The sequence below is a fragment of the Symsagittifera roscoffensis genome, unplaced genomic scaffold (genome assembly GCF_963678635.1).
Source record: "Symsagittifera roscoffensis unplaced genomic scaffold, txSymRosc1.1 SCAFFOLD_607, whole genome shotgun sequence".
NCBI classification, from domain to species: Eukaryota; Metazoa; Xenacoelomorpha; order Acoela; family Convolutidae; genus Symsagittifera; species Symsagittifera roscoffensis.
The window spans coordinates 3510-27856 of record NW_026971217.1 but is presented as its reverse complement, the minus strand read 5'-3'; the positions used below and the strand labels follow the sequence as shown (position 1 = coordinate 27856).

The 24347-nt window shown below is 34.1% G+C and overlaps 1 protein-coding gene across 10 annotated transcripts; it reads left to right on the top strand.

Annotated features, from left to right (window-relative positions):
• The first annotated feature begins 2982 nt into the window (after positions 1-2982).
• LOC134856260 (uncharacterized) lies at positions 2983-23259 on the top strand. 10 transcript variants are annotated; one of them, XM_063872614.1, is made up of 6 exons: positions 2983-3159; positions 4107-4129; positions 14584-14739; positions 14998-15197; positions 22650-22805; positions 23064-23259. In XM_063872614.1, exons 3-6 carry the CDS (start codon positions 14619-14621, stop codon positions 23100-23102), a joined length of 516 nt encoding a protein of 171 aa, XP_063728684.1. In that variant the 5' UTR covers positions 2983-3159; positions 4107-4129; positions 14584-14618; the 3' UTR covers positions 23103-23259. The 10 variants fall into 10 exon arrangements, with proteins under 10 accessions (XP_063728684.1, XP_063728676.1, XP_063728679.1 ...); XM_063872606.1 differs by lacking the exon at positions 4107-4129 and adding an exon at positions 8378-8449 and having other exon boundaries at positions 2983-3191; XM_063872608.1 differs by lacking the exons at positions 2983-3159; positions 4107-4129 and adding exons at positions 3198-3215; positions 8378-8449.
• The last annotated feature ends 1088 nt before the right edge of the window (positions 23260-24347 follow it).

Below are 24347 nucleotides of genomic sequence, written 5' to 3'. Positions count from 1 at the left end.
GGTGCAAGGTAGGATGAACAGTCCATGTCAGGTGGCGGGTAGGATAAACAGTCCATGTCAGGTGACGGGTAGGATAAACAGTCCATGTCAGGTGGCGGGTAGAATGAACAGTCCATGTCAGGTGCAAGGTAGGATGAACAGCCCATGTCAGAAGGCGGGTAGGATGCTTAGTCCATTTCACGTGGGACGCGACAAAGCAGTGAAACAAAATAAAACAAAATTTAAATTTAATTGCTTAAGGTAATCAAAGTTATCAAACCGTTTAATTTCACAAAAGCAGTTAAAAGGCAGACGAGACGTTCAGGGCGTTGCCTGAGCAGTGAGCAGTCTTGCATTTACTCATAATCAATTTCAAATTAATCGTTTGAATTATATTGCATTAAGCAGATAATAATTTTCATTTTGTTCCAGAGAAAAAGCATGTAAAAATACTGCTTGGTAAAAAAAACATTGAACAATATTGAAAAGACGGATTTCTAAGACGGATTAGATCTTATCCTTTATTAGCACGAAAAATATCATGCGTTAATGGTCCCGAAATTTGAAATTTTATAGAGACTGACAACAAAAAACCAATGTAACCGATTATTATCCATGAAACTTCAGTGCGGGAAGGAATTTTTATACAGACTTTGTTACAATTGATTCAAGTACTAGAACTAGGTGCTTGAAAAAATTCAACCGATAATAAATTTGATTTTTCCTAATGAATATAACCTCAGTTAATTTTTTATTATAGTTGTTTATAGCCATTAGAGAAAACTTACTAAATCCGATTGTACGAAACTATAATACGTAATTTTGTCAGAGAGTTGTCGCGTCACAAAATAACTTTTATAGCTATCATGGAATTCATTTTATTATTATTGTCAATAAAAAATCTCTTAAGATGTTTGTCGCATTTTTATTCATCTGACCGCTTAAATTTACTAGTAAACAGAAAATTCATATAGATGCCTTCAAGTTAATTGAACAATTCTCGCAAAAATTGAGAAATAAGCTAAATCAAATAAGTCATAAACCTTAAACAATGTGCTCAGATGATGTTGGAAAAAAAATCGATTCCTGAGTCATCATGAGGAAAAAACAGAATCAACAAAAGTTGGGAAAAAACGGTTATTTTGTAACTGATTTGAACAATTTCAAAAGTTTTCATTTCAACCAGCGCCTATAAAAACAACTTATAGATATACATGGTTAAAAACAAAATGGATAAACCAAAGATATTTAAATCGATGAAAATGTGTCAGATCCGATTGAAATAAAAAACATTTTTCTCAAAAAAAAACTACAAAAATGATTGATCGAATAGAATAATCGATTGTAAGTTATTATAGACTTGCGCAAAACAGAAAGAATTGTTTATTTTTGTTCCGACTTTTGAAGAAAACAGAATATTTGTGCTCGGTGTGTTTTTTTTATTCAGCCAGTTTTCACCGATCGAACGAATAATTTTCAACAAAATTTTTTTTTGTCCCATTGACAATATCGACTTCCTGAGTTCAATTATAAGAAGATAGTCTACCTCCAATTATTTTTTATAAAGTTCTGGGAGTCTGAAAATTGCCAAACTTGCCATGTTCTGGACTAAATTAGGCGCGTTTTGAAGAGTTTATTCATAATGCTGAGAGCGCAACGCGAAATATTTATGCGTGGTGAGTTATCCCGCATAACAAAATCGTTACAGATTGAATTGAGGCTAGCTAATTGGTAGCGTATTAATTTGGTACGACTCAAAATTTTACACTTTGATTTTGTCCGAAATGTATACGTTTTTGATGTTTTCTTTTCCCGAAAAAATTTCGATATGAAGTAAGGGACAGTGGCAAAATTCAGGACTTTGCCCTGATACACGAACAGTCTTGTTGTTGCGACTTTCGTAACGAAAGTAACGGAATATTTGTGCTCGGGGTGGGTTTCTTCAGACAATTTTTGACTTTTTAATTAGCCAGTTTTATATCATTTAAACGTTTTTGTTGTCCCGAGCATAAATTTGAAAAGATATTTCACCTGTGATCTTTTTTGTACAGTTATGGGGGTTTAAGATTGGCATTTTGGCCAATTTGGGACAATTAACGCGCGATATACTTCGCGCTATCATGAAATTTAATCCGTGTTAGAAATCGTTCCAAATTGGTTGAAGGACGCTTTTTTGCCATAATTGATTTGTTACTAGGAGCAAAATCTATACTTTGTACTTTATATGGCGTGTGGGAGTGATGTTTCTCAAAAAAAATCTAATTTTTTTTTAATTTTATTTTATTGCAGTTAATTTTTTTATGTTATTTTTTGCTCCATGGACCCTAAAAGGCAATCGTGACATTCAGGGCTTCTCCTGATGTGAGCAGTTTTGTTTAGTTTTATAAATCGATCTAATAATTGATTTGTTTCTCCACGGAAGAAGAAAGATTATGATGGTGCTAGGGATTATAGCAGACCGCTTTTTTAGCAGAACGGCTTTTTAGCAGACTCAGAACAATTATAAAGTATGATAGCTAAATTCAAACGCGGCATTGGCAATTAGCGACCGCTTGCTCCGCTGCGCTTCAATTCAACATAAGTGTTTTTGTGCGCGTAAATCTTTGTTGCCGCTAATTAGACTGTTGTGTTTTTGAAGCTGATAGTTTTGTGGACAAATCGTCAGATAATTGACTTAATTGGGGAAGCTTGGCCCCAGACTGAGCGTCTTTTTGAGTCTGTCAAGAATCATCCATCACTTTATTTTGTTGGTCTGCTAAAAGACTCATTTTTCATTTTTTACGCTAAAAGATGGTTCTGCTAATAAACGATCGGTCCCAGATTATAATCAATCTTTAGTTTGATATTATAAAACTTTTCTCAATGTTAGAAAGACAGGTACTAGAATCATGAAATAATCGAATAGTAATGCTTGAAACTGAACGTGGGTTTTCCCATCAATCATGCCTGACAGGTAGAAATCAGCTGCAATATTTTTTCATTACACATCCCTTCAAAACTGACTGATTTTATGATGCACTGAGGCGGTTCAATTTGCATATTTATCTTTCAACTCACTTGGAACAAATGAAGTTATTGTCATAGGTTTATCATCACTTTCCCGTGTATATCTCAACTAAACTGTTAAACTCTTTCCTCCGTGAAAAATGCTTATTGCATAAAATTAGAAAGAGCCCATTTGTTAATTTGACGACAAGAACAATACTGTTGTTGTAAGAATTTCTAGAATTATTGAGGTCATTCGGGTAAAGCGTATGAGTTTGAACTTTTTTTTTTCAGTTCTCCGCAAAAGTTTCAGCCCCTAAACAGCCTATTACTTAATAATTGTTCCTTAATAATTGAATAAAAATTTTTGAAAGTGGCAGAAAATTTTGCACGCGTGTGTCTTTCTTATTTTTCTGCGCAAAAATATGGGTCAGATCAAGTCAAGAGATATATTATATTGATAATGGGTTTGACATTTTAAACTAGTTTAAAAAAGTGGATGAGAGTCACTTTTCTCATTGATTCATTTCCAGCCAAAGCTGCTAAACTTTGTTATTTTACGCTTATTTGTATTCTTTTTTTTCATTTTTCACATAAACCCGTTGTTGTTTATTCACATTTTAGATTTTTTTTCACATAATTCTGTGGTTGTTCATTCTCTTTGTTGCGCTTGTTCTTAATCATCTTCTTTGTTTACCAAATTCTTAAAATGAAGAATTAAGTTACAGCTTCTTTTGATTTCAAGAATAAAATCTTGACCCATAAACAAACAGTAACTTAGGTATTTTGATGCCTTTAGAAACTTCGAGACAAAGAAGACCATTAAAAACAAGAGCAGCCAATTTAAAATAAAATGTGTCCAATTTTTTTTAAAAATTCGACACTTTTTTTACACATAAACCATCTGCAGAATCTTAACGAAAGAGCTGATTTTTTTTTGTTACAAATTGCGTTTTTCTAGATTTTTAAGCTGCTATTGACTAACTAGACATAATCAGTCTGCTCAAAAACTTCTGCTTTTTAAAAAATCGGCGCAGCGATCATTTTTTTCACTATAAAAATCAGAACAAATTGAATTGGTACAAGACATGTGAACCAAACATCGTATTGGTTGTCGCTAAATTTGGGTACCACACATCAAGCCGACAGGATTGCAAGCCAAATAGTGAGTAAAAAGAACTTACATAATTTGCAGAAAGCTTTCATTAGTTACTATTAAATGTGAAAATTACCTTGACCGCTTTTTACATCAGTTTTAAACCTTTGATGGACTTCCAATTTTTTTTAAAATTTACACCCGAACCGAATTTTCATGTTTTTTTTTGCAACAATGTTTTTTATTGACTATAATGTTATCTATGTCATCGATTATCGTGGCAAATTTATAACATATAATGGAATTTTAATCCAGTATAATCAACTATTTTTGAAAATTATAAGTTCATTATAATCTATTTTAATCTATTATAATTCATTTTTCTCTTCAAAAAATCAATTTTTTTTTCAAATTCAAATCTCTTATAATCAGTTATAATCAATTATAACCCAAGTTTTCTTCAAAATAAATTCCTCGAAAAGCTAACTGTTTGCTTAATATTAAGAATTACTTATTTCACAGTACTTATTTTGAAATAAGCATGCAACAAAGTAAATATACAAAACAACAAGACTGCTCGTACCAGGGCGAAGCCCTGAATGTTCCGACCGCCTTTTAATGTTTATGGAGCAGTAATAACATTTAAGAAATTAAATGAAAAAAAAATAATGAAAATTTTTTTTTCTAAAATTTGAATTTTTTAAATAAAAATTATCCCCCCACACGCCATATTGAGTACAAAAGGATAGATTTCGCTCCTTGTTACAAATCAATTATGGCAAATAAGCTTCTTTCAACCAATTTGGAACGATTTCTAAGACGTATTAACTCTCCGCTTACGCGTTAATAGAGCGAAAATATATCGCGCGCTAATTGTCCCAAATTGGTCAAAATGGCCAAAATGGCAATCTTTAAACCCTCATAACTTTACGAAAAATGATCACAGGTGAAATATCTTTTCAAATTTAAGCTCAGGACAACAATACCTTTCGAATGATATAAAAATTTTGGTCAAAAATGGCTAGTTAAAAAGTCGAAATTTGTCTGAAGAAAAAAAAACCCCACCCCGAGCACAAATATTCCGTTACTTTCGTACCGAAAGTCGGAACAATAAATAAATTTGAACTATTCAAATGAATGATGAAAAATAATATGAACAACGCTATAGCATTTCGACATTCTCAAATTTGTTTATTGTTCCGAATTTCGATACGAAAGTAACGGAATATTTGTGCTCGGGGTGGGTTTTTTTTTTCAGACAAATTTCGACCTTTTAACTAAGCCTTTTTTGACGGAATTTTTTTATATCATTCAAAAGGTATTGTTGTCCTGAGCTTAAATTTGAGAAGATATTTCACCTGTGATTTTTTTTCGTAAAGTTATGAGGGTTTAAAGATTGCCATTTTGGCTTATTTGACAATTTGGGACAATTAACGCGCGATATAATTCGCGTTATTAACGCGTAAGCGGAGAGTTAATCCATCTTAGAAATCGTTCCAAATTGGTTAAAAGAAGCCTATTTGTCATAATTGGTTTGTTACAAGGAGCGAAATCTATTCTTTTGTACTTTATATGACGTGTGGGTGGATGATTTTTACAAAAAAAAATTCAAATTTTAGAAAATTTTTTTTTTCATTTTGTTTTATTTCATTGAATTCTTTAATGTTATTACTGCTCCATAAACCTTAAAAGGCAGTCGGAACACTCAGGGCTTCGCCCTGATACGAGCAGTCTTGTTTGAATATCAATTTCAGCATGTATGCCGATCAGCCCAATTCGAGTGGTGCTTAAGACGAAAAGCACATGTTGGGTAGTGAATAAGACAAACAGCCAATTTCGGGGTCTGGGTAGGATGCGTAGTCCAATTCACATCTAGAAAGTGAGAAAGCACTAAGAAAATTAAATTTAAAAGTGAAACAGCAAACATGGTCCCTAATTAGTTGAAAATTCCCTCCCCTTTTGAAAATTCCATCACCTCGCCGACCAAAAGTCACCCTGTAAGATTTTTATGACATCCATTTTTGACTAATCAATCATAGAATTTTTCTAGAGGTGCACAAAAGTTAATGTTTCAAATCTAATAAATGTTTTTTTTTATTTGCGAAAACCATTGATCAGCTATAATGATCAATGGTTTTCGCAAATAAAAAAAAACCCCGACCATTTAATTCAAAAAAATTCCGAGAAGATCAAATCAGTACTTAAGTAATCCAGGGCCCAGGACCCGGCAGGAACCAACCAGGGTCGTGAAGGCCACTTACATAGCGTAGCAATTAAAATATTTAAAAAATACGAAAACAATTAGTATTAGTCATGCTTACAATCATATTCATGTTCGAATTTTGTCTCTGCTTTGAAAAATATTATTCACCAACCTCTGAAGTCACACAGTTTTCAAAAAAAAATTGATGAAAAAAAATAGAAAATTTTTTTAAAATAAATATGAATAAACGGATCTACTTAAGAATCTCCCCCCTCTTTCAAGAAAGGGGGGGGGGGGGGAGATTCTTTAGTAGGTACAATAAGGGGAGATTGTTAAGTAGATCCATATTGCCAAATAATAACAATGGGCAACGATAAAAAACGGGTTGGACTTCAATTTAGACTAAGGTTGAACTTCTAACCTAAAGTTTTAGAAAAAGTCAGAGCAAGAAAAGGTAAAAGAGCATTTTTTGCCCGAGATATAGGACATTTTTTTCTGCTTTCCGACATGAAAAAGTTGGTCCTGAAAATTATTACAACTAATTGGTCTCCCTTTTTTTCGTGAAATTTTAAGTTGCAATTACCATTTGACTCTCATGGTCAAAAAAGTGTCATGATATGGAACAAGCAGCATCGAATGTAATTTAAAACCGAATATCACAACCATAGAAACTGGGACTGAAAGGCACAAGTTTTGTCCATTAGAAACAGTCTGAAAAAGGATGAAAATTTTTAAACTGTAATAGTCGGAAATACAGAACACGCAAACGTCACACTAATGATGTCAATTAGACGCTGGCGCGATATACCTCCGTTCTTTCAGCTAATTTAGTCAATCCTTATGATGGGAATTAATGAAATGTAATCTTATCTGCCCTCCTTAAGCACGTCTTATAGCCATTTAGTTAAAGTCAAAACATAGAGAAACTTCCAAACCTTCAATAAACAACCCCTCTCTTGAAATGGGGGGGGGGGGGATATTAGTGGGGGAAAATATTGAAATACTAGCTGGGGGAGAATAGTTGAACTAGTCCGCATTCCTTTTTTCCTTGTTGATTCTACCATATTTCCTTATAATTCGCAATCTCGCTCAAGACTCGAATTAGACACGCATTAGGGCGTTTTTCAACACAAAAAAGTGTGTTTTAAATAAATCTCAAGTATCGACTTAATTCAGAAGTTGCTGTTAATAAAAAATTACATTACAATTTGTACTTGTTTTTGGCCCTTTTGTTCTATTTTTGGCTAATCAGTACCTGCTAGTCTTGTGGTCTGAATCATATCTAAAACAACTGTCTTCATTTTTACCCAATTTCAAACCAGATTTTACTCTATTTATTCTCTTTTATTGATTGGATAACTCGGTAAGCTCTGCTGAAAACTGCTTGAAACTTCCTTGAATTTCAAAACATGTATCAGTTTTTAAGATAACTTGACAAAAAAGAGCCGTTTCGTACTGTAAAGTTCTAGTTTTTTATTGTTATATGATGGCTCAATATTTTAGGTGGAAAAATTAAAGTAATTGGTTAGAACCGTTTTTCATGTTTTTTTTTCATTTTGTGAAAATTCGCAAGAAAGAACCCGATTAGCTAGTCTTTGAAAATGAATGTTGTCAGGCTTAATTGGCAAATCTTGGTTTAATTTGAAGGGAAAAAGTCCTTTGTCACCGCTTTCCTAATTGTTCCCGTGACTGTTTATTACGCTATTCAAAACAGAATCCTAAAAACAATACCGAACACAGTTTCTTACCATACCTTCTGTAATTTAAGAAAAAAAGTGTATTCTATTGTTTTTTTGCCTTTCCTTTATTTGTCAGTTTTTTTGTGCAAAAAATGAAACACCATTTTAGGAATCGATAATTTGCAGCTTTTACAGAAGATATATAATTTTGAAATTCAATTTTTAAAATATCACAAACGAATTCTATTTCAGTGCTTTTACAACTTGTTTTTGTGAAGCTTCTTTGCCTTAAGTGCTAAATGGGACAGAACAGGGGACCCCAAATTACGTGTCCAAATTTTTGATGAGGTTTCGATTAAAGTCACTTTTTTTCGTTTTGTTGTAGCCATTTGTTAGAGCTAAATTAGAAAAGAATTTCTCCGATACGTTTTATAGTTGAGTGCGGCCAATTGATATCGACTGCTTCAAATAATACATCACAAACCATGGCTTCTTTTCGATCCAAAGGTAAGTTCGAACTCAGTAAATTAGAAAAATAAAATCGGACCTACGTAAGGTTCTCAGTGTTATTAAAATATAATATAATGCCTCTTTGAACATTTCCCGTCACGCCTCAATATTCATACAACTAGATCGAAACAAATTTATTTGAGCAGAGAAAATTTTAAATCACCGAAAACTGAGCGCATTTTCCATAAGGCGGAAATAATCTCTGTTTCATCTCTACTTTATGGTAAGCAATGAAAATCTCGTAAGCGGGACACTATCCATTTCACTTAGTCAACAAGACTGCTTGTATCGGGGCGAAGCCCTGAGTGATCCATTAACATTTTATAATCTAGAAATTAAACTCGAATATATTTCTTCAAAAATGACAAAATATCAAAAAAAAATTGCACGTTTTAATAGCTTTTTTTGAAAATACCCCGCACTTTGCTATGTTAAGTGCAAAGTGAGAAGCTTACCGTCTAGTAACGTTTTATTAAGTCCAAATACGTTGTGTCAAGCCAACTTCAAGCATGTTTTCCGTTTGATTATATCACCGCCTCATCTTAAAATACAGGGTGTTTGAAAACTTTTTTTTTGAATCTTCTCTCATTTCACAAATATTAGGGTTATTGAAGTGATTATTTTGCAGTACGTAGGGTCAAAATTGTTCTTACATCAGTTGACCTTATTTAACTCCTTAGTTTTGAACCAAATGCAACGACCCATTTTAGAGGCGTGTTTTTGATTCGAAACTTCTCAGACCAAAAAGCTGGTGAAATTTAAAGCAAGTTTCGTCCTCGTCCTCATCATTTTTAGGCCAAAAACACCAAATTTAGAAAAAAAGCGAGTGCATTTTTTTATCCGGTTGTTTTAAATCCGCCCCGATAAAAACTTGTTCACCACAAAATGCATTGAAAATTAATTAGAAAATTTTGAAAACTCATTGAATTGCCAAAACATGAGTGAACAAAAAACCGTCCAATTCAATAAAAAATCATCAAACTGTTCGCTGCCTTCTGCAAAATCAAATAATTTCAATTACCCATAATTTTGTGAAATCAGAGAGGATTCATAAAAAAGAAGTATTGAAAACACCTTATATCGCGCATTAATTATCCTAATTTTTTTAAGTACAGTAAATTTACAAAAAACAATCGCATCTAAAACAAAGACCGCCGGTTGTTCAAATAATACAGAATGTTCCGACCATAGTCTTAAACATACAAGAAAAAGTTTTTAAAATTTGTTAAAATAGTTTCTTTTTCGCAGATTTTTTTTTTTGAATTTTTGAAATTTCTGATTCAAAAATTTGCGCTGAAAAAATCCAAAAAAAATAATTTTAATTGACTAAAATTAAATTTTCACGGCTCAAAGTAAGCATATAAAACTACTTAAAGCCTGCTCACTTGCTTTATTTGCTCGAAGTTAGACCAAAAACTTCAAACTAGTTTTTTTCAACACTGGGAGAAGTTATTTCGAACTATTACGACTAAAAGGGCTTCAATATGACAAATTACTCGACCCATTTCAAGGATTTTTTATGGTACCTGATTTTGCGTGAAAAACAAAGAAAGAACAAAAAAATTTATACCCGAATACAAAGCTCCCCATTTTTCAAAGGGTTTGAACAAACATTTTTCTGAAGTTGATATCAACCTTGTCAAAACTTATCAGATGATTATCAAACAGTTTGTATAAAAAGGCAAGTTAAATTTTTGTTGACAGCCTAAAAAAAGCACGCCGAGCACTAAAATTTTATACTTTTTGCAAACAAAATGACGAAATGTTTAGCTCGGGATTTTTGTATTCAGACGTATATAATTTTCATGATTTAAAAGTTTGTTTCTTTTTTTTTAGTTTTTGACTCTCTGAGCTCAAATTGAAAAAAACTTGTTTTTGACTCTCTGAGCTCAAATTGAAAAAAACTTGAAATTTTTCCTTAAACACCAAGTATTCTTGATTGACGTATTATCCCGCGCAAAAAATTGATCCAACTGAAATGAGGCAAATAAGGGTATTATCATTTCCTTATACGACTCAAAGGTTTTTCTTAAAAAAATATCGACTTGATAAGCTTGTTAAGGATCAATTAGCGCAAAATTATTCTCTAAACTACCTCTTTTTTTTGATGGCCACTGTCAAAACGCAATGATTTTTTCCTGGGATTAGAATCAATTTAACAGTGCTACTTTTGATCACAAGAAACTTTATGTCACCTAACCATAGGGGCGGATTTAGGGGAGGGGGGGGGGAGTGTTTTATGGACGTTTTTTTCAGAGATTCGTCCCCCTCACCAACCAAAGGTAATATTTTATGACATCCATTTAAGGAGGACCAACCCTAAAGTTTTATTTAAGGTAATATTTTATGACATCCCCTTTGGTAATATTTTTTTGAAATCCATTTTAGGCCAACCAACCCTAAAATTTTACTAAAGCCGCTTTTGGCGCCCATATAAGCTCTTGTTTTGAAGGGGAGTCCGCGTCGAAAATTTGCAATTTTTTGGTCAAATTTAGGTCAAGTGCCCAAAACGGTTTTTTAACCTGTTTTTTCAAAAGTTTGCAAGCGGCGCAAACTTTTTGGTCAAAATAGGGTCTTCATAGTGTTCTTGCAGTGCTCGGAAAATCAATTTGGTCGACTTAGAAAAAAGGTCGACAAAATTTTTGAAATTTGTTTGAACATCCCCCCTCGAGAAAATCCTAGAACCGCCCCTGCCTAACCTAATCTATCACATACTGGCTATCTCAAATCTCCCATGTTATATGTTTCTAGTAAATCTCGCTTCATGGTCGAATCCATCTTTCGTCTCAGTTTGACTCCATATGTTATTTCTTCTTTCACTTGTCTGAGTCTGACTTGATGATTGCTCACACATCTTCATAAAACTATTTGCTTCGCAATTTGTTATTAATAATCGGAATCATCTAGACATCTGCATTCACTCGGAAAACTATTGACACTCATTTGAAACATCCAATCGTTTTTAGTCATGATTTCCAGACATCTTGCAAATACTTGTCTTTCAGGGCCGAAATATTTGGGCTGCAAATATTTGTCCTTCATAGACAGAAAATGCTTGTCATAAAATCACCATTTGACTTAGGTCCCCCCTTTGTACTACTTTAAGATATTCATTTTTAGCTGGCTGACCCTAAAGTTTTCCTAACGGCGCATACGGCGCCAATATTTACTAGTTTTGAGGGGGAAGCGAGCGCCTAAAAAACGCGATTTTCTGGTAAAAGTTTTCCAAAAAGTGCCTAAAAATGCCTTTTTTGGCCTGTTTTTCAAAATTGTGCTTAAGGCGCAGAAAATTTGGCCTAAACAGGGTCTTTTTTGCTTTGGGATAGCTCAGAGAACCAATTAGCAAGACCTACAGAAAAAAAATGCCGGCAAATTTTTCGGTTTTTTTAAATGAAAATCTGCCCCCCCCCTCGTGAAATCCTAGATTCGCCCCTGAATACAATTCCATACACTAAGTCTACAAAAAATACTAATCATACAATTTTCATACATTTTGCCAAAATGGAGCCATCAAATTTTTGCAGATATTTTTTGCTTGTTTTAGCATATAAATTGGTGTATCGTCATATATAAAAAAGGAACTTTTAAAAAAGCTAATAATAAAGTTTTCTGTTAATAAGGAATTTTTACTCAAACAAACTTTTTCCATGCAAAAATTAGAAATTTGCATTCAAAAATTAATTTTTTTGTGTGTATAACGTGTTTTTAAAAGTTTTTTTGGTATACCAAAAAACAAGCTTAATGTTCGAAAAATGCAGCGCATTATAACAAATTGTCGCTAAAAGGCCTTGTTGTGGAGTCCGCCGAATAAAAATATTACTTGAATTATATCATTTGTGTAGGAAAACTCTTAAATAATTCAAGTCATTTCCGTTCAACCTTTTATGACTTGTATTCGGTTACAAACATAACCCAAAAGTTTTCAGAATTTAAAGAAAAAAACAGTAAAAAAGTTTTTTTTTGGTTTATGGAAAAATGCTTGTCTTACAATTTTCATATATGGAAAAATGGTTGTCATAGATATAGGATACAAATTGCTGGACATATGGATCTGTATGTTAAGAAGTTTTTTTTCATATATAAAAAAGGTGCGATACAAAATTTTGGTCAACCCGGACTGGCAATAGTTGGAATTTTTTCACTTGAACTGATTGGTATTGTTATCCGCGAGTGCTTTTAACAATACAGTAAGGAAAAACTCTGGCTATGCAAAGACCATATCATCCACAGGGTGTTTCAGATAGATGTAATATGTAATACACAAATTAGTTTCACGAAGAATTCCTCTACGAAAAAAAAACATTTTTCAGAAAAAACTGCCCAAGAAATAGCCATTTTGTGCCAATGAGTCGAATATTCACACGTTTTTTTTGCGTTTTTCAAGGAATTTTTTGCTGAACATGCTGCTATAGTGCTGAAGTAAAACAACCGGATAAAATAAACTAAGTAGATGTTTTTGATATTTTTGAGCTCGCTTATCTCATCAGTAGTATTTGGCCAAAAACTATCAAGACAAGAATTGCTTGGAATTTCACCAGCTTTTTTATGTTGCAATTTTTATTGCAAGATTTCGAGCCAAAACTACACCCTTAAAACAGGTCATTTCAATTTGTTCAAAATTGAGTAAGTACCCAGGGTCATTTGATATAAGAATAACTTCAATTTACCTTGTGTACCTCCGCAAACTTGAACAAAATGAAAAGAGCCATTTTAAGGGTGTAATTTTGGTTCGAAATCTTGCAATGAAAATTGCACGATAAAAGAACTGGTAAAACTCAGATTTTGGCCAATTACAACTGAATCTTAGAAAAACAGGTTTAAAATTATCAAAATTATCTTTTTAGTTCACGTTATCTTGCTGTTTTAATTCAACTTTATAGTAGCTTGTTCAGCGCAAAACTCTTCGAAAATCCGATAAGCCGCAAAAAAACGTGTGAACATGTTGTTGATATAAATATTTGACTCATTGGCACAAAATGGCTATATCTTGGGCAGGTTTTCCCGAAAAAAAATTTTCGTAGGGAAATTCATCGTGAGCTAAATTGTGTTTTACTTATTTCATCTCTCTGAAACAAGTTGTACATGATCTGAATCGCATGATCTGAATTGTACATGATTAGATTGCCGGGAAAATATTAGAATCCTAATCCTACAACAAATAAATCTCAAGTATAATCAAATGACATACTATAAAAGTGTAATTTTCCACATAATTCGAGCTGTATAACTGTTTAATAGTCCTGGAAGTTTAATTCAGTTTTGAGAAAAGTCTTAATGTTCTCATATTTCTTACCAGAGTAGAGCGTAGAGCTGTTGATTCAATTTTCGCGGTTGACAGAATTCAGTCAGAAAACGGATCACTTACAATTATTTCAACTTTCGAAGAAGACGGAATAGTTGTGCTTGGGATATGGTTTTATGTATAGTCAATTTTCAGTCGAAATAATAGCTTTTGACAAAAAATTTATTCGGCTCCATTGAAGATATTGAATCTCCAAAATCAGGTTTAATAGGATAATTTTTTAAAAAAATTTTGGGATTTTGAAAATTGCCAATTCGGTCATGCTCTGGACTATTTTATGCGCACTTTGAAAATTTTTATTTGTAAACTTGAAAACAATATGCGAAATATTTAAGTGTGGCAAATTATCCCGCACAACAAAATTGTTCTAAATTGAAAACAGGCTAGCTAATTGGTCGTATTAATTTTAACATTTGATCTTTGATTTAGTACAAAATTTATAGTTTTTCAATACTTTCTTTTCTCCAAAAACTATTCGATATGGGTTAAAGGGCAGTTAAAGGGCAGTTAAACAAGACTGCTCATATATCAAGGCTGCCAGTTAAAGGGCAACCTTGATATATGAGCAGTCTTGTTCATTTGTTAATGACTAATTCTGAAAGCTTAAATTAGCCCCAAATCCTCTGAAAAAATGACAAAATTTAGAAAAAAAACACTGTCTAGAAAATTTTGTTGACCATTCTCTAATTTTGTTTGCTAGGATGATATTACCGGAAAACTATTTCTGGCTAATTTCAAAGAAATGGGGAGCTTTTTTGTTGAAATAGAAGAATCCTGGCGGGTCTCGAATCGGCAGCCTTCCAATCGGAACCTTGTTCATTTGTTTCAGAAGTCGGCGAAAGCATTAGAGAAGTTGAATGTGAGATGGATTCTGAAATTGACAGTGCATTTATGCAGTCTTCAAGCGCTTCAAACAAAGACGAAAACAATCAGTCTGATCAAGACAATAAGTTACCGACGACAAATGAGGCAGATAATACAACAGGTAATTTTGAGCTTCAATTTTACACTTTTAAAATAAAATAATGAGCCATGGTCAATAATGTACTTTATTTTTTAAATAACAACTGCAAAAAACTTCCTTAGTCGATGGTTAAAAAAGTTCTTAAGATAATTCAAAATGCACTTGAAAAACAAACACGATTTAGCATGGTTGTAAAGTTGCATATGGTTGCATTTTGATACCATTGTCTTATTTTATTGTTGTAATTAATTAATGTAGTTCTTCAAAACTTCCGTTTAGGCTTTAAATTGGGACTCCAAGAGAGGATCGAGGCGATAGTTGGAGGGGGTGGGGGAGGAGCAGAGGGGGAGGATGTACCGGCGGGACTGAAGGACTTGCTGGTCAACTTCTCTCTCAGCGTGATGCGCAGTAGACCACGTGACCTGTTGGAACATGCGCAAAATTATTTCACGGAGTTGAGGGACGCTGCTGTTAACAAGGTTTGCTCTAACTATGATCCCGGGTTGACGTCGCAGTGATAGTAGTCATCACAGTTTCAGGTTGTTATCAGTCGCAATAACTAGCCATGATCAGGAAGGAACAAACTCTAAAACAGCACTGCATTTCGGAATTAGCTTTAAATCATCTGACTTTTTTCCCTCCAATCCGACCACCTGCAATTTTTTCTAAATAAAATGATTGTTAGCACTGGTCGATTGTTATGAAAATTGACATATAGATAAATTAAGCCATGATAAAATTATTTAGGCTTCACACTTGGTTTTGGCAAATCTTTGTTAAACCATAAAGTGGAGGGGGGAAGAACCAACTATCTTTTACTCGGAGCTGGTGTTTGCATTTTTTTTTGAAAAATTAAAGCTCTCAACGGGTCTTAATTCAGCAGTCTGTAGCTTTCCAGTCAAATAAACAAAAACTTAGACGTTTTGCTATGCAAACTGTTATCATAGCTGTCTCAGGCCTTGATCAGTGACCAGCTATCCACGAAGAGTAGATCTCATAGACTAATTTTAGATAGAGTACACCGTCTGTTTGTCACGCTATCTACTGTCGGCCGGATGGGCTCGTGAAACTTGTTAGTCCAACAATGATCTGTATCTTGCTCTTATTTCTTAGGTCTCAAAAGATCGAGATCCTACAGAGTTACTGGAAAAGTTTTAGTATTGAAGATCAGTATTTTTTATAGATCTTCTCGCAGTTATTTGACTTTTTTATCTAGTCAATTTTACAAAAAATAAAATAAAAATAAAGAAAGACGGAGTGTTTTGAAAATTTAATGTTAAGTTCAAAAGGGCTGGGTTCGCACGACTTTTTTCTGAAAGATGTATCGTAGAACAATGCTCGGATGGCCCACCGCGAGGTATTTCGGAGCTCAAAACAAGATCAGTTTTGATTTTTGACAATTCTTACGCTTTTGACGTTTTCAGTGCCAATTCTGGGGATACGGGGTTGAAATTATGACATTTTTTTTGATAAAATTATTGATCCAACCAGACCAAAACAAATAAAATAGAAAGGCGTTTGTCATACCGTGCATTATGATCTTTACTGAATCTGTACGGATTGGCGGATAAAGTGGTAACTCAATAAGAAAATAGAAGTTTAAGTGAAACTTCTCGGGGTGTGAGTATAATCTGTTTTCTCAACCCTGCACACACCGTGCTCTTAGTCGTACGGACTGGTCGGAGCGCTGCATTTCGGAATTAGCTTTAAATCATCTGGCTTTTTCCCTCCAATCCGACCACCTGCACACGAGCCCATACTCATTAGTTGCTATTGTGTGTTTTCTGACCTGTAATATAAATTATATGAAGAGTTTTAAATATGTAAATATGTATTTCACTATCATGATGCCAATCTTGCCGGAGAACATTTTCGCTTCTGACCAAAAATGAAATGGTTGGAGTTCTTAGTCCCTGTGGGACTTGTTGAGTTTTGTTAAGAGTTTTTGCGTCCCTTTTGGTTTTTTTGATTCATCAACTTCCTTTTGCGCTCCTGTATTTCTTCGGATATTTGATCCGTTCTGTCATTTCCGTTTCTGGTGCTAATGATTGGTTCATCGTTCACATCTTCCTCATCTCCTTGCTCTTTATGTTCTTCGATAGTGTTAGCCTGTTCGGTGATCACCGGTGTACTGGATCCTTTCGCAAAGTCAAAGTTCTTTTCATTTATCGTTATCGCTTCGTTTATCGGATTGTCGGTCGGTGATACGTGGTCGACCACCTTGACCGCGGCTTGTGTTTCTCTTGAGGCACTTGGTTTATCCGTGTTTTTTTAAATAATGGTTTAAGTGATGAAGCCATTTTCGCTAACTTTGGTAAATACCTCGTAAGATGATGTATTTAACCCATAAATTTTTTTAGCTGCTTGAAACTTTTAGGGGGTGTGAGTTTAGCTATTGCGGCGGTTTTCCGATTCAATAGCTTTCTACCCTCGCTTTTAATATGGTATCCAAGCCATTCGGTGCTAATTGCTTTTTCTGTTTGCAAGCTAATTTGCTTTTTCTATTGAAATTGCCAAGTTTTCGTTGTTTAAATGTTATTTTTGTTGTCTTCTTTCGAACCCTTAGTAACTATTTGGATATCATCTAAATAAGCGAATGTGTTTTCGCAATTGGTTAATGTAAGGTTTATTGCGTTTTGGAATTCGGCAGGCATATCCATGAGACCATAAAATTCCGTTTGGAATTGGTAGGTTCCAGTGTTACGTTCTCCGATTAGACTGAAATTACATTGTTTTCTGGTCCCACAGTCCAGTGGGATTTGTGACTATGCGTATCTATGGTCGAGTGTTGAGAATAACGTCGGTTCGTTTTCTTTCGTTTTTAGGGTTAGCGCAATGTTGTCAAGTAGTAATTCAATATTGGGCATTTGGTATTTGTTCTCGTGGATAAATTTATTTATCTTTTTCGAGTTCAATGCTAGTTTTACTGTTTGATCCCTCTTTACCGTTTTCACAAAAAGGCTTTACCGTTCTTACAATAGAGCCAAAATCAGCATGGAATTGTGTTAAGGATTTATTAATCTTCCGTTGTTTCCGGCAGATGAAATTGTATCTTTCGAAAGCAATTATCCTCCTAGTGACAACTCATTAGTTGATATTGTATGTATCTCGAATCCAGGCGTTTTTGTTGTAGCTGGCTTTGACTTTCTGCCCCTAAACATAAGAAGATAGAATTTCTCACCTTTGCATCTGCTTCGTCCCAAGAGAAATTGTTGCAAAAAGGTCCTCGTTCACGAACTCTTTTTTCTCTTGGTTTCGTATGTCTGGGTTCCGTTTTTTCGCCTTGGTTTCACCGGTAATTTCCAGTTCATAAATTGGTTCCCTTGGTTGTATGACGAGTGGTTTTACACGCAGCAGAGTGCGCACCTCAAAACCGTCTTTAGCCAGGACGGCCATCTCCATCATGGCTGTCCATTTTTCTCATTCCATAGGCGGTTCTGCTTGATATCAAGCTTGTCAAAACTTATCAGATCATTATTAAACAGTTTGTATAAAAAGGAAAGTTGAATTTTCGTTGACAGCCTTAAAAAAAGCACGCCGAGCACTAAAATTTTATACTTTTTGCAAACAAAATGACGAAATGTTTAGCTCGGGATTTTTGTATTCAGACGAATATAATTTTCATGATTTAAAAGTTTGTTTCTTTTTTTTTAGTTTTTGACTCTCTGAGCTCAAATTGAAAAAAACTTGAAATTTTTCCTTAAACACCAAGTATTCTTGATTGACGTATTATCCCGCGCAAAAAATTGATCCAACTGAAATGAGGCAAATAAGGGTATTATCATTTCCTTATACGACTCAAAGGTTTTTCTTAAAAAAATATCGACTTGATAAGCTTGTTAAGGATCAATTAGCGCAAAATTATTCTCTAAACTACCTCTTTTTTTTGATGGCCACTGTCAAAACGCAATGATTTTTTCCTGGGATTAGAATCAATTTAACAGTGCTACTTTTGATCACAAGAAACTTTATGTCACCTAACCATAGGGGCGGATTTAGGGGAGGGGGGGGGAGTGTTTTATGGACGTTTTTTTCAGAGATTCGTCCCCCTCACCAACCAAAGGTAATATTTTATGACATCCATTTAAGGAGGACCAACCCTAAAATTTTATTTAAGGTAATATTTTATGACATCCCCTTTGGTAATATTTTTTTGAAATCCATTTTAGGCCAACCAACCCTAAAATTTTACTAAAGCCGCTTTTGGCGCCCATATAAGCTCTTGTTTTGAAGGGGAGTCCGCGTCGAAAATTTGCAATTTTTTGGTCAAATTTAGGTCAAGTGCCCAAAACGGTTTTTTAACCTGTTTTTTCAAAAGTTTGCAAGCGGCGCAAACTTTTTGGTCAAAATAGGGTCTTCATAGTGTTCTTGCAGTGCTCGGAAAATCAATTTGGTCGACTTAGAAAAAAGGTCGACAAAATTTTTGAAATTTGTTTGAACATCCCCCCTCGAGAAAATCCTAGAACCGCCCCTGCCTAACCTAATCTATCACATACTGGCTATCTCAAATCTCCCATGTTATATGTTTCTAGTAAATCTCGCTTCATGGTCGAATCCATCTTTCGTCTCAGTTTGACTCCATATGTTATTTCTTCTTTCACTTGTCTGAGTCTGACTTGATGATTGCTCACACATCTTCATAAAACTATTTGCTTCGCAATTTGTTATTAATAATCGGAATCATCTAGACATCTGCATTCACTCGGAAAACTATTGACACTCATTTGAAACATCCAATCGTTTTTAGTCATGATTTCCAGACATCTTGCAAATACTTGTCTTTCAGGGCCGAAATATTTGGGCTGCAAATATTTGTCCTTCATAGACAGAAAATGCTTGTCATAAAATCACCATTTGACTTAGGTCCCCCCTTTGTACTACTTTAAGATATTCATTTTTAGCTGGCTGACCCTAAAGTTTTCCTAACGGCGCATACGGCGCCAATATTTACTAGTTTTGAGGGGGAAGCGAGCGCCTAAAAAACGCGATTTTCTGGTAAAAGTTTTCCAAAAAGTGCCTAAAAATGCCTTTTTTGGCCTGTTTTTCAAAATTGTGCTTAAGGCGCAGAAAATTTGGCCTAAACAGGGTCTTTTTTGCTTTGGGATAGCTCAGAGAACCAATTAGCAAGACCTACAGAAAAAAAATGCCGGCAAATTTTTCGGTTTTTTTAAATGAAAATCTGCCCCCCCCCCTCGTGAAATCCTAGATTCGCCCCTGAATACAATTCCATACACTAAGTCTACAAAAAATACTAATCATACAATTTTCATACATTTTGCCAAAATGGAGCCATCAAATTTTTGCAGATATTTTTTGCTTGTTTTAGCATATAAATTGGTGTATCGTCATATATAAAAAAGGAACTTTTAAAAAAGCTAATAATAAAGTTTTCTGTTAATAAGGAATTTTTACTCAAACAAACTTTTTCCATGCAAAAATTAGAAATTTGCATTCAAAAATTAATTTTTTTGTGTGTATAACGTGTTTTTAAAAGTTTTTTTGGTATACCAAAAAACAAGCTTAATGTTCGAAAAATGCAGCGCATTATAACAAATTGTCGCTAAAAGGCCTTGTTGTGGAGTCCGCCGAATAAAAATATTACTTGAATTATATCATTTGTGTAGGAAAACTCTTAAATAATTCAAGTCATTTCCGTTCAACCTTTTATGACTTGTATTCGGTTACAAACATAACCCAAAAGTTTTCAGAATTTAAAGAAAAAAACAGTAAAAAAGTTTTTTTTTGGTTTATGGAAAAATGCTTGTCTTACAATTTTCATATATGGAAAAATGGTTGTCATAGATATAGGATACAAATTGCTGGACATATGGATCTGTATGTTAAGAAGTTTTTTTTCATATATAAAAAAGGTGCGATACAAAATTTTGGTCAACCCGGACTGGCAATAGTTGGAATTTTTTCACTTGAACTGATTGGTATTGTTATCCGCGAGTGCTTTTAACAATACAGTAAGGAAAAACTCTGGCTATGCAAAGACCATATCATCCACAGGGTGTTTCAGATAGATGTAATATGTAATACACAAATTAGTTTCACGAAGAATTCCTCTACGAAAAAAAAACATTTTTCAGAAAAAACTGCCCAAGAAATAGCCATTTTGTGCCAATGAGTCGAATATTTTTATCAACAACATATTCACACGTTTTTTTTTGCGTTTTTCAAGGAATTTTTTGCTGAACATGCTGCTATAGTGCTGAAGTAAAACAACCGGATAAAATAAACTAAGTAGATGTTTTTGATATTTTTGAGCTCGCTTATCTCATCAGTAGTATTTGGCCAAAAACTATCAAGACAAGAATTGCTTGGAATTTCACCAGCTTTTTTATGTTGCAATTTTTATTGCAAGATTTCGAGCCAAAACTACACCCTTAAAACAGGTCATTTCAATTTGTTCAAAATTGAGTAAGTACCCAGGGTCATTTGATATAAGAATAACTTCAATTTACCTTGTGTACCTCCGCAAACTTGAACAAAATGAAAAGAGCCATTTTAAGGGTGTAATTTTGGTTCGAAATCTTGCAATGAAAATTGCACAATAAAAGAACTGGTAAAACTCAGATTTTGGCCAATTACAACTGAATCTTAGAAAAACAGGTTTAAAATTATCAAAATTATCTTTTTAGTTCACGTTATCTTGCTGTTTTAATTCAACTTTATAGTAGCTTGTTCAGCGCAAAACTCTTCGAAAATCCGATAAGCCGCAAAAAAACGTGTGAACATGTTGTTGATATAAATATTTGACTCATTGGCACAAAATGGCTATATCTTGGGCAGGTTTTCCCGAAAAAAAATTTTCGTAGGGAAATTCATCGTGAGCTAAATTGTGTTTTACTTATTTCATCTCTCTGAAACAAGTTGTACATGATCTGAATCGCATGATCTGAATTGTACATGATTAGATTGCCGGGAAAATATTAGAATCCTAATCCTACAACAAATAAATCTCAAGTATAATCAAATGACATACTATAAAAGTGTAATTTTCCACATAATTCGAGCTGTATAACTGTTTAATAGTCCTGGAAGTTTAATTCAGTTTTGAGAAAAGTCTTAATGTTCTCATATTTCTTACCAGAGTAGAGCGTAGAGCTGTTGATTCAATTTTCGCGGTTGACAGAATTCAGTCAGAAAACGGATCACTTACAATTATTTCAACTTTCGAAGAAGACGGAATAGTTGTGCTTGGGATATGGTTTTATGTATAGTCAATTTTCAGTCGAAATAATAGCTTTTGACCAAAAATTTATTCGGCTCCATTGAAGATATTGAATCTCCAAAATCAGGTTTAATAGGATAATTTTTTTAAAAAATTTTGGGATTTTGAAAATTGCCAATTCGGTCATGCTCTGGACTATTTTATGCGCACTTTGAAAATTTTTATTTGTAAACTTGAAAACGTTATGCGAAATATTTAAGTGTGGCGAATTATCCCGCACAACAAAATTGTTCTAAATTGAAAACAGGCTAGCTAATTGGTCGTATTAATTTTAACATTTGATCTTTGATTTAGTACAAAATTTATAGTTTTTCAATACTTTCTTTTCTCCAAAAACTATTCGATATGGGTTAAAGGGCAGTTAAAGGGCAGTTAAACAAGACTGCTCATATATCAAGGCTGCCAGTTAAAGGGCAACCTTGATATATGAGCAGTCTTGTTCATTTGTTAATGACTAATTCTGAAAGCTTAAATTAGCCCCAAATCCTCTGAAAAAATGACAAAATTTAGAAAAAAAACACTGTCTAGAAAATTTTGTTGACCATTCTCTAATTTTGTTTGCTAGGATGATATTACCGGAAAACTATTTCTGGCTAATTTCAAAGAAATGGGGAGCTTTTTTGTTGAAATAGAAGAATCCTGGCGGGTCTCGAATCGGCAGCCTTCCAATCGGAACCTTGTTCATTTGTTTCAGAAGTCGGCGAAAGCATTAGAGAAGTTGAATGTGAGATGGATTCTGAAACTGACAGTGCATTTATGCAGTCTTCAAGCGCTTCAAACAAAGACGAAAACAATCAGTCTGATCAAGACAATAAGTTACCGACGACAAATGAGGCAGATAATACAACAGGTAATTTTGAGCTTCAATTTTACACTTTTAAAATAAAATAATGAGCCATGGTCAATAATGTACTTTATTTTTTAAATAACAACTGCAAAAAACTTCCTTAGTCGATGGTTAAAAAAGTTCTTAAGATAATTCAAAATGCACTTGAAAAACAAACACGATTTAGCATGGTTGTAAAGTTGCATATGGTTGCATTTTGATACCATTGTCTTATTTTATTGTTGTAATTAATTAATGTAGTTCTTCAAAACTTCCGTTTAGGCTTTAAATTGGGACTCCAAGAGAGGATCGAGGCGATAGTTGGAGGGGGTGGGGGAGGAGCAGAGAGGGAGGATGTACCGGCGGGACTGAAGGACTTGCTGGTCAACTTCTCTCTCAGCGTGATGCGCAGTAGACCACGTGACCTGTTGGAACATGCGCAAAATTATTTCACGGAGTTGAGGGACGCTGCTGTTAACAAGGTTTGCTCTAACTATGATCCCGGGTTGACGTCGCAGTGATAGTAGTCATCACAGTTTCAGGTTGTTATCAGTCGCAATAACTAGCCATGATCAGGAAGGAACAAACTCTAAAACAGCACTGCATTTCGGAATTAGCTTTAAATCATCTGACTTTTTTCCCTCCAATCCGACCACCTGCAATTTTTTCTAAATAAAATGATTGTTAGCACTGGTCGATTGTTATGAAAATTGACATATAGATAAATTAAGCCATGATAAAATTATTTAGGCTTCACACTTGGTTTTGGCAAATCTTTGTTAAACCATAAAGTGGAGGGGGGAAGAACCAACTATCTTTTACTCGGAGCTGGTGTTTGCATTTTTTTTTGAAAAATTAAAGCTCTCAACGGGTCTTAATTCAGCAGTCTGTAGCTTTCCAGTCAAATAAACAAAAACTTAGACGTTTTGCTATGCAAACTGTTATCATAGCTGTCTCAGGCCTTGATCAGTGACCAGCTATCCACGAAGAGTAGATCTCATAGACTAATTTTAGATAGGGTACACCGTCTGTTTGTCACGCTATCTACTGTCGGCCGGATGGGCTCGTGAAACTTGTTAGTCCAACAATGATCTGTATCTTGCTCTTATTTCTTAGGTCTCAAAAGATCGAGATCCTACAGAGTTACTGGAAAAGTTTTAGTATTGAAGATCAGTATTTTTTATAGATCTTCTCGCAGTTATTTGACTTTTTTATCTAGTCAATTTTACAAAAAATAAAATAAAAATAAAGAAAGACGGAGTGTTTTGAAAATTTAATGTTAAGTTCAAAAGGGCTGGGTTCGCACGACTTTTTTCTGAAAGATGTATCGTAGAACAATGCTCGGATGGCCCACCGCGAGGTATTTCGGAGCTCAAAACAAGATCAGTTTTGATTTTTGACAATTCTTACGCTTTTGACGTTTTCAGTGCCAATTCTGGGGACACGGGGTTGAAATTATGACATTTGTTTTGATAAAATTATTGATCCAACCAGACCAAAACAAATAAAATAGAAAGGCGTTTGTCATACCGTGCATTATGATCTTTACTGAATCTGTACGGATTG